Source organism: Microcaecilia unicolor, chromosome 6 (genome assembly GCF_901765095.1).
Source record: "Microcaecilia unicolor chromosome 6, aMicUni1.1, whole genome shotgun sequence".
Taxonomy (NCBI): domain Eukaryota; kingdom Metazoa; phylum Chordata; class Amphibia; order Gymnophiona; family Siphonopidae; genus Microcaecilia; species Microcaecilia unicolor.
The window spans coordinates 185,499,145-185,513,209 of record NC_044036.1 but is presented as its reverse complement, the minus strand read 5'-3'; the positions used below and the strand labels follow the sequence as shown (position 1 = coordinate 185,513,209).

The 14,065-nt window shown below is 45.0% G+C and overlaps 1 protein-coding gene across 3 annotated transcripts in view; it reads right to left on the bottom strand.

The window, feature by feature from the left end:
• The window catches only part of MST1 (macrophage stimulating 1), a 149,230-nt gene extending 140,528 nt beyond the window's left edge, over positions 1 to 8,702 (bottom strand). The window contains exon 1 of one of the 3 annotated variants that reach the window (XM_030207142.1): positions 8,440 to 8,702. In XM_030207142.1, the coding sequence (XP_030063002.1) occupies positions 8,440 to 8,503 (64 nt within the window). In that variant the 5' untranslated portion in view covers positions 8,504 to 8,702. The remainder of the gene's footprint in view (positions 1 to 8,439) is intronic. The other 2 variants (XM_030207139.1, XM_030207140.1) reach the window with 2 other exon arrangements.
• Between the last annotated feature and the right edge of the window lie 5,363 nt (positions 8,703 to 14,065).

Genomic DNA, 14,065 nt, shown 5'->3' with positions numbered 1-14,065 from the left:
ACCTTCAGTATTGCATTCAGTTCTGGTCACCATATCTCAAAAAAAGATATAGGGGAATTAGAAAAGGTTCAAAGAAGAGCGACCAAAATGATATAGGGGATGGAACTTCTCTCATATGAGGAAAGGCTAAAGAGGTTAGAGATCTTTAGCTTGGAAAAGAGACAGCTGAGGGGAGATATGATTGAGGTCTACAAAATCCTGGGTAAAAGTGAATCAATTTTTTATTCTTTCAAAGTGTGCAAAGACTAGGTGACACTCAGTGAAGTTACATGGAAATACTTTTAAAATGAATAGGAGGAAATATTTTGTTGTATATTGTTTCACTCAACAAATAGAGTTAAACTCTGGAACTCATTGCTGGATGATATAGTAACAGCAGTTAGTGTATCTGGGTTTAAAAAAAGATTTGAATAAGTTCCTGAAGGAAAAGTCCATAGTCTGCTATTGAGACAGACATGGGGAAGCCACTGCTTGCCCTGGAATTGGTAGAATGGAATCTTGCTACTATTTGGGTTTCTGCCAGGTACCTGTGATCTGGATTGGCCACTGTTGGAAGCAGGATACTGGGCTGGATGAACCATTGATCCGATCCAATGTGGCTATTCTTATGTTCTTATGTCTTTTTACCAGTTTTTCCCAGAAGCCAAGTTTCCTCCCATTCCATTAAATTTTCAGAGAGTTATTTTGCACCCAGACAGATAAACAGACGTTTTTCTAACTCTTTTGTATAATTCGTTACAACTTCCTCTTGGAAAGAATATCAGAGGAATCGGTGTGTGTGTGTGTGTGTGGGGGGGGGGGGTGTAATCTTCATGGAACTGCACTTACAGTCCCTAACCATCTTATTGGGCCTGACTGGATGGGCTACTTTGGCCTCTATCTGTCCTCATCCAATATGTTTGGTTTGGTTTTGTATTGCCAGGAAGAGGGCATCAATTTTTAGTCATGCCATTTTGCTCAAGTAAAAAGCAATTTAGATTAATAAATTACTTTCAAGATTGTCCTCCCAATTTTCAGTGGCAGCAGCCAATGCATCAGTTTAAAAGCTGGTGCCTCTGTGTAAATACATATAGTCAGAGCTACATAATAACGTGGAGGGGCATTTTCAATATGATTAAGTCCGACTTTGGACATTTTGCAAAAAAACGTCCAAAATTTGACTAGCAAAGAAGGTCAGTTTCAAAAAAGAAAAATGTCTATCTTTTGTTTTCGAAAATAGAAGGTTATTGGGCTCATTTTCGAAAGAGAAGGTCGCCCATCTTTCAACACAAATCGGGAGATGGGCGTCCTTCTCCCAGGGTCTCACAGATCGGCATAATCGAAAGGTGATTTTGGGCGCCCTCAACTGCTTTCTGTCGCGAGGATGACCAAAGTCCCCGGGGGCGTGTCAGAAGCATAGTGAAGGTGGGACTGGGGCTTGCTTAACACATGGGCGTCCTCGGCCAATAATGGAAAAAAGAAGGGCGTCCCTGACGAACATTTGGCTGACTTTACTTGGTCTTTTTTTTTATGACCAAGCCACAAAAATGTGCCCTAAATGACCAGATGACCACCAGAGGGAATCGGGGATGACCTCCCACTACTCCCCCAGTGGTCACTAACCCCCTCCCACCCTAAAAAAAAATTTTAAAATATTTTTTTCAGCCACTATACCAGCCTCAAATATCATACCCAGCTCCGTGACAGTAGTATGCAGGTCCCTGGAGCAGTTTTAGTGGGTACTGCAGTGCACTTCAGGCAGGCGGACCCAGGCCCATCCCCCCCCCCCTTGTGGTGGTAAGTGAGCCCTCCAAAACCCGCCAGAAACCCACTGTACCCACATCTGGGTGCCCCCTTCATCCCTAAGGGCTATGGTAGTGGTGTACAGTTGTGGGGAGTGGGTTTTGGGGTGCTCAGCACACGGTAAGGGAGCTATGCATCTGGGAGCTTTTTTCTGAAGTCCACTGCAGTGCCCCCTAGGTTTCCCAGTTGGTGTCCTGGCATGTCAGGGGGACCAGTGCACTATGAATGCTGGCTCCTCCCATGACCAAAGGGCTTGGATTTGGTCATTTCTGAGATGGGCGTCCTCAGGTTCCATTATCGCCGAAAATCGGGGACGACCATCTCTAGGGACGACCATCTCCAAGGTCAACCTAAATGTGAAGATTTGGGCGTCCCAACCGTATTATCGAAACGAAAGATGGCCGTCCATCTTGTTTCGATAATACGGGTTTCCCCGCCCCTTCGCTGGACGTCCTACGAGGACGTCCTCAGGAAAACTTGGGCACTCCGTTCGATTATGCCTCTCTTTGTGATTTGGACATTTTAGTTTTTGGTCCATTAAAAAAAAAAAAAAAAGTCCAAGTGCAAAATGCACAAAATCAAGCCATTGGGATGTAGAAGGAGCCAGCATTTTTAGTACACTGGTCCCCCTGACATCCCAGGAAAGCAATAGGGCACCCTAGAGGGCACTGCAGTGGACTTCATAAAATGCACCCAGGTAAACATCTCACCATTACTCCCTTACCTTGTCTGCTGAGCCCCCCAAAACCCACTACCCCCAACTGTACACCACTACCATAGCCCTTATAGGTGAAGGGGGCACCTGTATGTGGATACAGTTAGTTGCTGGTGAGTTTTTGAAGGCTCACAGTTTCCTCCATAAGCGTAACAGGTAGGGGGAGGTAGGAGCCTGGGCCCACCTGTCTGCAGTGCGCTCCACCCACAACTAGACTACTCCAGGGACCTGCATGCTGTTCGAATGGACCTGAGTATAACATCTGAGGCTGGCACAGACGCTGGGAGGAGGTTAGTGACCACTGGGGGATTAAAGGGAGGTCATCCCTGATTCCCTTCAGTGGTCATCTGGTTATTTAGGGAACCTTTTTGTGCCTTATTCGTTATAAAAAAAATATCTAGCTCAAAATGTCTTTTAGTCCATGACGTTTTTGTTTTCTTCTACTATGGATGAAAAACATCTAAGTCTCAGGAATGCCCAAGTCCTGCCCTGAACACACTCCTGATACAGCTCCTTGAGATTTGGATGCACTTCTGATGGAATTAAAATAAAAACATTTTTAAAATGTTTTCAAAAATACTGATTTGAACGTTTTTGTGAGAAAAATGTCTAAATGCTGCTTTATGCCACTTTTTAGACGTTTCTCTGTTTTGAAAATGAGCCCAATAGTAACATAGTAGATGACGGCAGATAAAGACTTGTACAGTCCATCAAGTCTGCCCAACAAGATAAACTCATAGCATAAGAATAAACGCATAGCATACATGTAATGTGATCACTACTGCTGCTGCTATAATAGCAGGCTTAAATTCAATTATAGCTTTTCTAGATAGTATCTGAACAGCAGCACAGTATTTTCATAGTCTGCCCTTGCTCTGCCTATTCATTATTCAGACAGTGTTGGGCTGCTTAGGTGTATTTTAGGCCATTTATCTGCAGATGAAAATCTTCAGATAGGCAGGTTATACATTCACTGGCTGTTGTTAAATACATCTTGCTCTGAATATTCACTCTCTTAACCCTATTCAAAATCTGAATTTCAGACCAATCTGTTTCTGAGTTTCAGAATATCGAAGAAAGAGAAGCTAAGATACTGGTGAAGACCAAATCACACAATTCAGATCTTATTCACCTTAAACAAGTGAAACCTTGAAATACTATAGTGAAATGTAATAAGTCCTAGGAAAACTTTCCAACACACAATTTTTTCAAGTGATTTAAGACAGTAGTTTCTTTTATTTAAAAAAGGAGGAAAATAAGGGGTTTTGTGCTGTATATTAAGAGGTTTTTGCATTATTACTTTTCTTAGAAATATACAAAAAATACAACTGGGAACTGTATTGTTAAATGTGAGGATACCTACAGTGGGGGAAATAAGTATTTGATCCCTTGCTGATTTTGTAAGTTTGCCCACTGACAAAGACATGAGCAGCCCATAATTGAAGGGTAGGTTATTGGTAACAGTGAGAGATAGCACATCACAAATTAAATCCGGAAAATCACATTGTGGAAAGTATATGAATTTATTTGCATTCTGCAAAGGGAAATAAGTATTTGATCCCTCTGGCAAACAAGACCTAATACTTGGTGGCAAAACCCTTGTTGGCAAGCACAGCGGTCAGACGTCTTCTGTAGTTGATGATGAGGTTTGCACACATGTCAGGAGGAATTTTGGTCCACTCCTCTTTGCAGATCATCTCTAAATCATTAAGAGTTCTGGGCTGTCGCTTGGCAACTCGCAGCTTCAGCTCCCTCCATAAGTTTTCAATGGGATTAAGGTCTGGTGACTGGCTAGGCCACTCCATGACCCTAATGTGCTTCTTCCTGAGCCACTCCTTTGTTGCCTTGGCTGTATGTTTTGGGTCATTGTCGTGCTGGAAGACCCAGCCACGACCCATTTTTAAGGCCCTGGCGGAGGGAAGGAGGTTGTCACTCAGAATTGTACGGTACATGGCCCCATCCATTCTCCCATTGATGCGGTGAAGTAGTCCTGTGCCCTTAGCAGAGAAACACCCCCAAAACATAACATTTCCACCTCCATGCTTGACAGTGGGGACGGTGTTCTTTGGGTCATAGGCAGCATTTCTCTTCCTCCAAACACGGCGAGTTGAGTTCATGCCAAAGAGCTCAATTTTTGTCTCATCTGACCACAGCACCTTCTCCCAATCACTCTCGGCATCATCCAGGTGTTCACTGGCAAACTTCAGACGGGCCGTCACATGTGCCTTCCGGAGCAGGGGGACCTTGCGGGCACTGCAGGATTGCAATCCGTTATGTCGTAATGTGTTACCAATGGTTTTCGTGGTGACAGTGGTCCCAGCTGCCTTGAGATCATTGACAAGTTCCCCCCTTGTAGTTGTAGGCTGATTTCTAACCTTCCTCATGATCAAGGATACCCCACGAGGTGAGATTTTGCGTGGAGCCCCAAATCTTTGTCGATTGACAGTCATTTTGTACTTCTTCCATTTTCTTACTATGGCACCAACAGTTGTCTCCTTCTCGCCCAGCGTCTTACTGATGGTTTTGTAGCCCATTCCAGCCTTGTGCAGGTGTATGATCTTGTCCCTGACATCCTTAGACAGCTCCTTGCTCTTGGCCATTTTGTAGAGGTTAGAGTCTGACTGATTCACTGAGTCTGTGGACAGGTGTCTTTCATACAGGTGACCATTGCCGACAGCTGTCTGTCATGCAGGTAACGAGTTGATTTGGAGCATCTACCTGGTCTGTAGGGGCCAGATCTCTTACTGGTTGGTGGGGGATCAAATACTTATTTCCCTCTGCAGAATGCAAATAAATTCATATACTTTCCACAATGTGATTTTCCGGATTTAATTTGTGATGTGCTATCTCTCACTGTTACCAATAACCTACCCTTCAATTATGGGCTGCTCATGTCTTTGTCAGTGGGCAAACTTACAAAATCAGCAAGGGATCAAATACTTATTTCCCCCACTGTACATATAGGTTCCTCAGATGGGATGAATCTATATGTTTGATACTGTTACTGTGTATGGTTTTTTTTACACTGTATATATGCTGGATTCATTCAATAAAGCTTCCTGTTACAAATTAAAAAAAAAAGGGAGGAAAAGACCTCATCAAACTGGTGCCAATAATTCTACAAACAGAGGCGTAGCCAGACCTTAAATTTTGGATGGGCCACTGGGCGAACTGGGTGGGCACATATACTGTAGTCTCTACACCTCCTCCCCCCCCAGTGCCAAGTCACAACTTTATAGTAAATACCTGTGTTGGCGGGGATCCCTTGCAGCTGGTGATGTTTGGGGATCCCCACCAGTCAATAACAGGTGCACAAGAATTTTGGGTGGGCCTAGACCCACCTGGGCCCACCCGTGGCTACTGCACTGTCTACAAATATGTAGATCTTCTAGTATAATCACTTGAATTGGCAAACAGTTGTGGAAAGAATAACTTCTTTAAGTGTGCTCTTTTTTTGTGATTTAAGCAAGAATATAAGTAGACTGTTTTTGGAGGTTTTTCTGACCGATGATGACTTTTTGACTGGTTGTCAACTCTAGGGGCCCTTTTACTAAGCTGCATGAAGCGTCTACGCGCGCCCAATGCGTGCCAAACTGGAGTTACCGCCCGGCTACTGCGTGGCTCTTGCAGTAATTTCATTTTTGGTGCACATCCAAAAAATAATTTTGGACGCACGTATTGGGCACGCACCAAGTGGCATTTGACATGCACAGGTCATTACCGCGTGAGACTTTACTGCTAGGTCAATGGCTGATGGTAAGGTCTCAGACCCAAAATGGACGCGCAGCAATTTTTATTTTGCCGCACATCCATTTTTGGCAAAAATGTTAAAAAGGCATTTTTTGCACGTGCGCTGAAAAAAGATTCTGCACCCACCCAAAACACACGTCTACACTACCACAGGCCATTTTCAGTGCACCTTAGTAAAAGGACCCCCAAATTATTATACTAGAAGATCTATATATTTGTAGAATTATTGGCACCAGTTTGATGAGGTCTTTTCCTCCCCCTCTTTTTTTTAATAAAAAAAAACTAACATCTTAAAAAATCATTTGAAAAAAAATTATATGTGTTGGGAAGTTTTCCTAGGACTTATTAGATTTCACTTTAGGATACTGGTGAGCCTAGATGAACAGAATGCATTTAAAAATGAGGAGTATGGTAAACTTACCTTCAGGGGACCCTGTTGGAGAAGGCAAGCACGGTGTCCTACCTCAGGGGTCCTTTTACTAAGGTGTGCTGAAAAATGGCCTGCGGTAGTGTAGGTGCAGGTTTTGGGTGCATGCAGATCCATTTTTCAGCGTGCCTGTAAAAAAGGCCTTTTAACAAAATGTTTGCCAAAAATGGACGTGCGGCAAAATAAAAATTTGCACATGACCATTTTGGGTCTGAGACCTTACCGCCAGCCATTGACTTAGCAGTAAGTCTCATGCGTTAACTGGGCAGTAATGACCTACACACATCAAATGCCACGTGATGTGCATAGTGGACACGCACCAGAAAATACAAATTATTTTTCAGACGCACGTCAAAAATGAAATTACCACAAGAGCCATATGGTAGCCGGGTGGTAATTCCAAATTTGCACACGTTGGGTGTGCAGAGGCGCTTACGTGGCATAATTAAAGGGCTCCACAGTTAGACCTCAGATATGGGAAAGGGAAGCACAAGACATGGGGTGGGGCAGAAACAAGGGAAGCACAGAGGGGCATAATCAAACGGGGCGCCCAAGTTGTCATGAGGGCGTCCTCGCAGGATGGCCCCATAAAGGGGCGGGGCAACCCGTATTATTGAAGCAAGATGGGTGTCCATCTTTCATTTCGATAATATGGTCGGGGACGCCCAAATCATGAAATTTAGGTCGACCTTAGAGATGGTTGTCCTTAGGTCGTTTTTGAGATGGTCGTCCCTGGTTTTCGGCGGTAATGGAAACCGAGGATGCCCATCTCAAAAACGACCAAATCCAAGCCCTTTGGTCATGGGAGGAGCCAGGATTCGTAGTGCACTGGTCCCCCGACATGCCAGGACACCAACCGGGCACCCTAGGGGGCACTGCAGTGGACTTCACAAATTGCTCCCAGGTGCATAGCTCCCTTACCTTCGGTGCTGAGCCTCCCAAACCACCCCAAAACCCACTCCCCACAACTGTATACTACTACCATAGCCCTAAGGGGTGAAGGGGGGCTCAACATTTACCACCACAAGTGTAACAGGTAGGGGAGGTGGACCTGGGTCCGCCTGCCTGAAGTGCACTGCACCCACTAAAAACTGCTCCAGGGACCTGCATACTGCTGTGATGGAGCTAGGTATGACATTTGAGGTTGGCAAAGAGGCTGGCAAAAAATGTTTAAAAACTCTTTTTGGGTGGGAGGGGGTTGGTGACCACTGGGGGAGTAAGGGGAGGTCATCTCTGATTCCTTCCGGTGGTCATCTGGTCAGTTCAGGCACTTTTTCAAGGCTTGGTCATGAAAAAATATGGACCAAGTAAAGTCGGCCAAATGCTCGTCAGGGACACCCTTCTTTTTTCCATTATTGGCCGAGGACGCCCATCTCTAAATCATGCCCCAGTCCCGCCTTCGGTACGGTGCCGACACGCCCCCGTGAATTTTGGTCGTCCCCATGACGGAAAGCAGTTGAGGACACCCAAAATTGGCTTTCCATTATGCCGATTTGGGCGACCCTGAGAGAAGGACACCTATCTCCCGATTTGTGTCGGAAGATGGGTGTCCTTCTCTTTCGAAAATTCACCTGACAGTGTCTCACGTGTGATGAGACCATGAGGAAAGGAGAGCAGTGTCCTATCTTAGTGAAACTCAGGAGGCAGCCGAGTGCTTTGACCTCCACTGAAACTCAGGGTGGGTGAAGGAGGGATACAGTGCCCTGACCTCCATGGAGACCTACTAATCATTTCTATAGCATTAGTGGGGACTTGAATGCCTTACCTCTGATGAGACCTCTGAAGGAGCACAGTACCAGCAAAAGCAGCAGTCGGCTGCTTTTCCACATGCTTCCAGCTGCAGGATACCTGGGGTGAAGCCCCCTGAGTTTGTCAGGCTGAGTAACAGGAGTTTCAGCTCAAATCGCTGCACTGCACAGACTGACCTGTGCTTGGACTCTTCCCCACTCTGCTTTCCAAATATTTACTGTCAGTGATACATTAACAGGTGCTTGTCCACTTCCCAGCTCTGTCGTACTGGTGTGTTAACCAACATGAAGATGTGTGGAATTACAAAGTGGTAAAAAACTCATACAAGTTTTTTGAACTCTCAGTCTTAAGAAACAGCCTTCCGGAAGATAAATCCCTTCCTCAGAGTTTACTTTACTTCCCAGGGACTTCTGGAAATAATGTTCTTTTATACTGCTGCACTCACTACTGCTTAAAATATCTCTGAAATGACTCTTCACTAGAAGAAACTCTCCTATGGGTCAGTCCTTGGGTGGGAGGTGCACTGGCTGATATCCCCTCCCTCTCATCCCTCCTGGGATTTGGCAGCATGATGGTGTAGGGTGAACTTGCTGGAAAGTGATGATCTGTTGCATCACTGATGATGAACAGTGGTATCTTCTGAAAGTCATATGACTGCCCCAGCTTCAGAAAACGTACAAGGAGGTGGGCACAGCAGGATTTGCAAGATGTTGGAGAGAAACCAACCATGAACATGCCATCCCTCCTCTAGTAAAATGCTCTCAGTTTGCAGTAACCAGATGTCCTGTGTTAAAACAGGCTTGGTTTGTTCTCTATAAGCAAGAATAATATATTATTCAGTCTAGCTTTGGAAAAAGTAATGTGTCTGATTTTCACACAGGATCCACAGGAACAGATGTGGGACTGTCACTTTACAAAAGGAGAGGTGCCCAGTTCAATTCCCACTGCTGCTCCTTGCAAGTCACTTACCCCTCCATTATTTCAGGTACAAACTTAGGGGTCCTTTTACCAAGCTGCGGGGAAAAAGGGCCCCCGTGGTAATTGCTCAGGCTGTTTTTCCCGCCCACTAGGGCCCTTTTTACCGCAATAGGTAAAAAGCCCCCAAAACAAAATGGCCATGAGTAAGAAAACTCTTACCGCATGGCCATGTGGTGGGGAGTCCTTACCACCTCCCACTGAGGTTGCGGTAAGGGCTTCTGCAATAACCTGGCAATGCCCGATTACCGCCGGATTAACATGGAAAACAGATGTAAGGATGTTATAATGCCGTTGTATCGCTCCATGGTGCAACCGCACCTTGAGTAGTGTGTTCAATTCTGGTCGCCGCATCTCAAGAAAGATATAGTAGAATTGGAAAAGGTGCAGCGAAGGGTGACTAAAATGATAGCGTGGATGGGACGACTTCCCTATGAAGAAAGACTAAGGAGGCTTGGGCTTTTCAGCTTGGAGAAGAGACTGCTGAGGGGAGACATGATAGAGGTATATAAAATAATGAGTAGAGTGGAACAGGTGGATATGAAGCATCTGTTCACACTTTCCAAAAATACTAGGTCAAGGGGGCATGCGATGAAACTACAGTGTAGTAAATTTAAAACAAATTGGAGAAAATCTTTCTTCACCCAACGCGTAATTAAACTCTGGAATTCGTTGCCGGAGAACGTGGTGAAGGCGGTTAGCTTAGCAGAGTTTAAAAAGGGGTTAGACGGTTTCCTAAAGAACAAGTCCATAAATCACTACTAAATGGACTTGGGAAAAATCCACAATTCCAGGAATAACATGTATAGAATGTTTGTACGTTTGGGAAGCTTGCCAGGTGCCCTTGGCCTGGATTGGCCGCTGTCGTGGACAGGATGCTGGGCTCGATGGACCCTTGGTCTTTTCCCAGTGTGGCATTACTTATGTACCGCCACACTAACCATTTCGGGGGGGGGGGGGGGTCCCCCAAATATGGCACACGTTCAACCCAGAACTACTGCCGGCGGCTGCATTGGGCAAGTAGTAGTCCAGGAATAGTGAGCGGTAAAGCCCATGTTGGACTTACCACTGCTTTTTAAAAGGGCCCCTTAGATTGTGAACCCTCCAGGGACAGTGAAATACCTAGTACACCTTGAGCTACTACTGAAAAAGGTGCGAGCAAAATCTAAATAAATAAATGATAAGCATAGGTGGTAGGTGCACCTGATCCTCATTTCTTTTCCCTTTCATTCCTTCCCATCACTTCTCCCATCCAGCAAGAGGGTTATTTTCTGTCTTTCCATTGTCTCCCTCAGGAACCTAAGAATATAAAATACTTTACAACTGGGGTCAGATCAAAGGTCATCGAGCCCAGCATCCCGTCTCTGACAGTACTCACTTTCAGAGATAAGTGGGGAATTCACAAAAATAAAGAGGAAAAAGAGTTTTAAAAATGCTTTGCTGGGCATCTGATGTCATCTAAGGGTTATAAGGAGGGACTGCCATTTTTTCAAGATTGTGTCGCCACAGTTCCATCAGTTTTAAACAGGGTCTAAGTAAGCAAATGTGAATTTTTGATTGCACAATGTTGTTCCTTTTCTTTTTTCCTACAGATTTTCTGACCGACTGACCCTGACGCAGTTCAACGAAACAATGGCCACCGTTGGTCACGGTCTGATTTTTTGGATGTAGCTGGAAGGAAGAGATTTTACAACTAAGTATTTATAACTGTTATTTTTGACAAGGTTTTGTCTGTTTAAACTTCACAATTTGCAATTAAACTCACCAGGGAGTTTTTTTGCCAATGATGATGAAGCCCTGCTCTTTTAGCTGGGAGCTTCTTGAGACTTTTTCCTCCCTGTTTATCATTATTTCACTGCTTACAGATAAGAATATAAAGAATCCTTTTTCCATTTATTTGGTTAATAATGGTGTATAGACATGACCTTGTCAAAACCTTTTTTAAACCCAGCTATGCCTATGCTAACTGTTTTCATCACATCAACCACATAATTCTGTGCTGAGTGAAAAAATATACATATATAAAAAAATGTACATAAGTATTGCCATACTGGGACAGAGACCGAAGGTTCATCAAACCCAGCATCCTGTTTCCAACAGTGGCCAATTCAGGTCACAAGTACCTGGCAAGATCCCAAAACAGTACATTTTATGCTGCTTATTCTAGAAATAAGCAGTGGATTCTCCCAAAGTCCATTTTATTAATGGTCTATGGACTTTTCCTTTAGTAGTGGGTTTTGGGGGGCTCAGCACACAAGGTAAGGGAGCTATGTTCCTGGGAGCAATTTATGAAGTTCACTGCAGTGACCCCTAGGGTGCCCACTTGGTGTCCTGGCATGTCAAGGGGACCAGTGCACTAGAAATGCTGGCTCCTTCTACGACCAAAGGGCTTGCACTATGGAGCGATACAAAGGCATTATAACGTCCTCATTTTTGTTTTCCATTCCTTTCCTAATAATACCTAACATTCTATTTGCTTTCTTAGCCACAGCAGCACACTGAGCAGAAGGTTTCAACGTATCATCAATGACGACATCTAGAGCCCTTTCTTGGTCTGTGGCTCCTAACGTGGAACCTTGCATGACGTAGCTCTTTCCCTCTTTCCCACATGCACCACTTTGCACTTGCTCACATATGCTTAAAGTTGTGCTGCATGAACAAAATTCCTTTTACAGATTCAACCAGCATGGGAACAGAGAAGGGATCAGCAATGCCTTTCTCTCTCTTTCATACTCCCATGTGTCCAGACTGACTAATAGGCCAGAGTTGGTTTCTCTCATTATGTGGGTAGATGTATTGGTCATAGGCACATAAAAGAAAAAGAGGACATTTCCCTAAAAATTAAAAATCCTGGAGGACATATCTGAAGATGTCCAAAAAGAGAGCACATCCTCTTAAAAGAGGACATATGGCGGGGCATAATCAAAAGTGACGCCCAAGTTTTGCTGAACGTCCCGATGGAGGGGCGGGGAAACATGTATTATCGAAACAAGATAGACGTCCATCTTTCGTTTCGATAATATGGTCGGGGATGCCTAAATCTTGATATTTAGGTCATCCTTAGAGATGGTCATCCCTAGACTTGGTCGTTTCTGATTTTCGGCGATAATGGAAACCAAGGACACCCATCTCAGAAATGACCAAATGCAAGTCCTTTGGTCATGGGAGGAGCCAGCATTCATAGTGCACTGGTCCCCCTGACATGCCAGGACACCAACCGGGCACCCTAGGGGGCATTGCAGTGGACATCATAAATTGCTCCCAGGTACATAGCTCCCTTACTTTGTGTGTTGAGCCCCCCAAAACCCACTCCCCACAACTGTACACCACTACCATAGCCCTTATGGGTGAAAGGGGGCACCTAGATGTGGGTACGGTGGGTTTTGGAGGGCTCACATTTACCACCACAAGTGTAACAGGTAGGGGGGGGGGGTGGGCCTGGGTCCGCCTATCTGAAATGCACTGTACCCACGAAAACTGCTCCAGGGACCTGCATACTGCTGTGATGGACCTGAGTATGACATTTGAGTCTGGCATAGATGCTGGCACAAAATATTTTGAAAGATTTTTTTGAGGGTGGGAGGGGCTAGTGACCACTGGGGGAGTAAGAGGAAGTGATCCCCAAATCTCGCCGGTGGTCATCTGGTCAGTTTGGGCACCTTTTTGTGGCTTGGTCGTAAGAAAAACAGGACCAGGTAAAGTCGTCCAAGTGCTCGTCAGGGATGCCCTTTTTTTTCCATTATGGGTCAAGGACGCCCATGTGTTAGGCATGCCCAAGTCCCGCCTTCACTACGCTTCTGACATGCCCCCATGAGCTTTGGTCGTCCCCATGACGGAAAGCAGTTGGGGACGCCCAAAATAGGCGATTATGCTGACTTGGGCAACTCTGTGAGAAGGACACCCATCTACCGATTTGTGTCAAAAGATGGGCGTCCTTCTCTTTCGAAAATGAGCCTGATGGTAACCCTAATTATTTTACACCTACTGCTTTGGTGGCAAGTGGCACTGTGCATGCAACAAGTTCTCCTAGTTCTTGCAAGGGCCAACGACTGGTGCATGGGTGTGGCAACCCATGTGGAGGTAGCGTCCGTCGCACACATGCCCCAGTACATCAGGTGACCTCTGATGCTGCTGGCATGTGGATGTGCCAGTGTGCCCTTTCACCTTACTCATCATAAATCTCCTTGCTCCTTAGTTGTCATAAATCTCTTTGGTACATGGATGTGTCGGTGTGCCTCCTTGCTTTTTAGTTGTCATAAATCTCCTTAGTATAAGCCTCGCTGCATCAGCCCCCAGCAGAAAGCAAGTGCAGCTGCGCTGAATGGTAAAAGCTCATTTTGACTACAATCACATCAGCACGCCGTATTGGTCAGTTTCAAGTGCTGGTACACTAATGAGCCATATACTCAAATATTGCATAATAAGATACTCCAACCACACCCAAAATGTCTTCCTAAGGTGATGTCACCATTTTATTTAAATCAATCCATAATACTTCCAGTATTCTATCCAGCTGCTCATACTGATGCTAGCCAACGTTGATCACATACTTTAGATTGTGTGCAAGCACTTACTATTTAACTCACACATGCCTAGGACGCCCATCTCAGTTATTTCCTTTTCTACGGGAGTGGCAGCTGCCTCAACCAGTCACATGACATACTTTG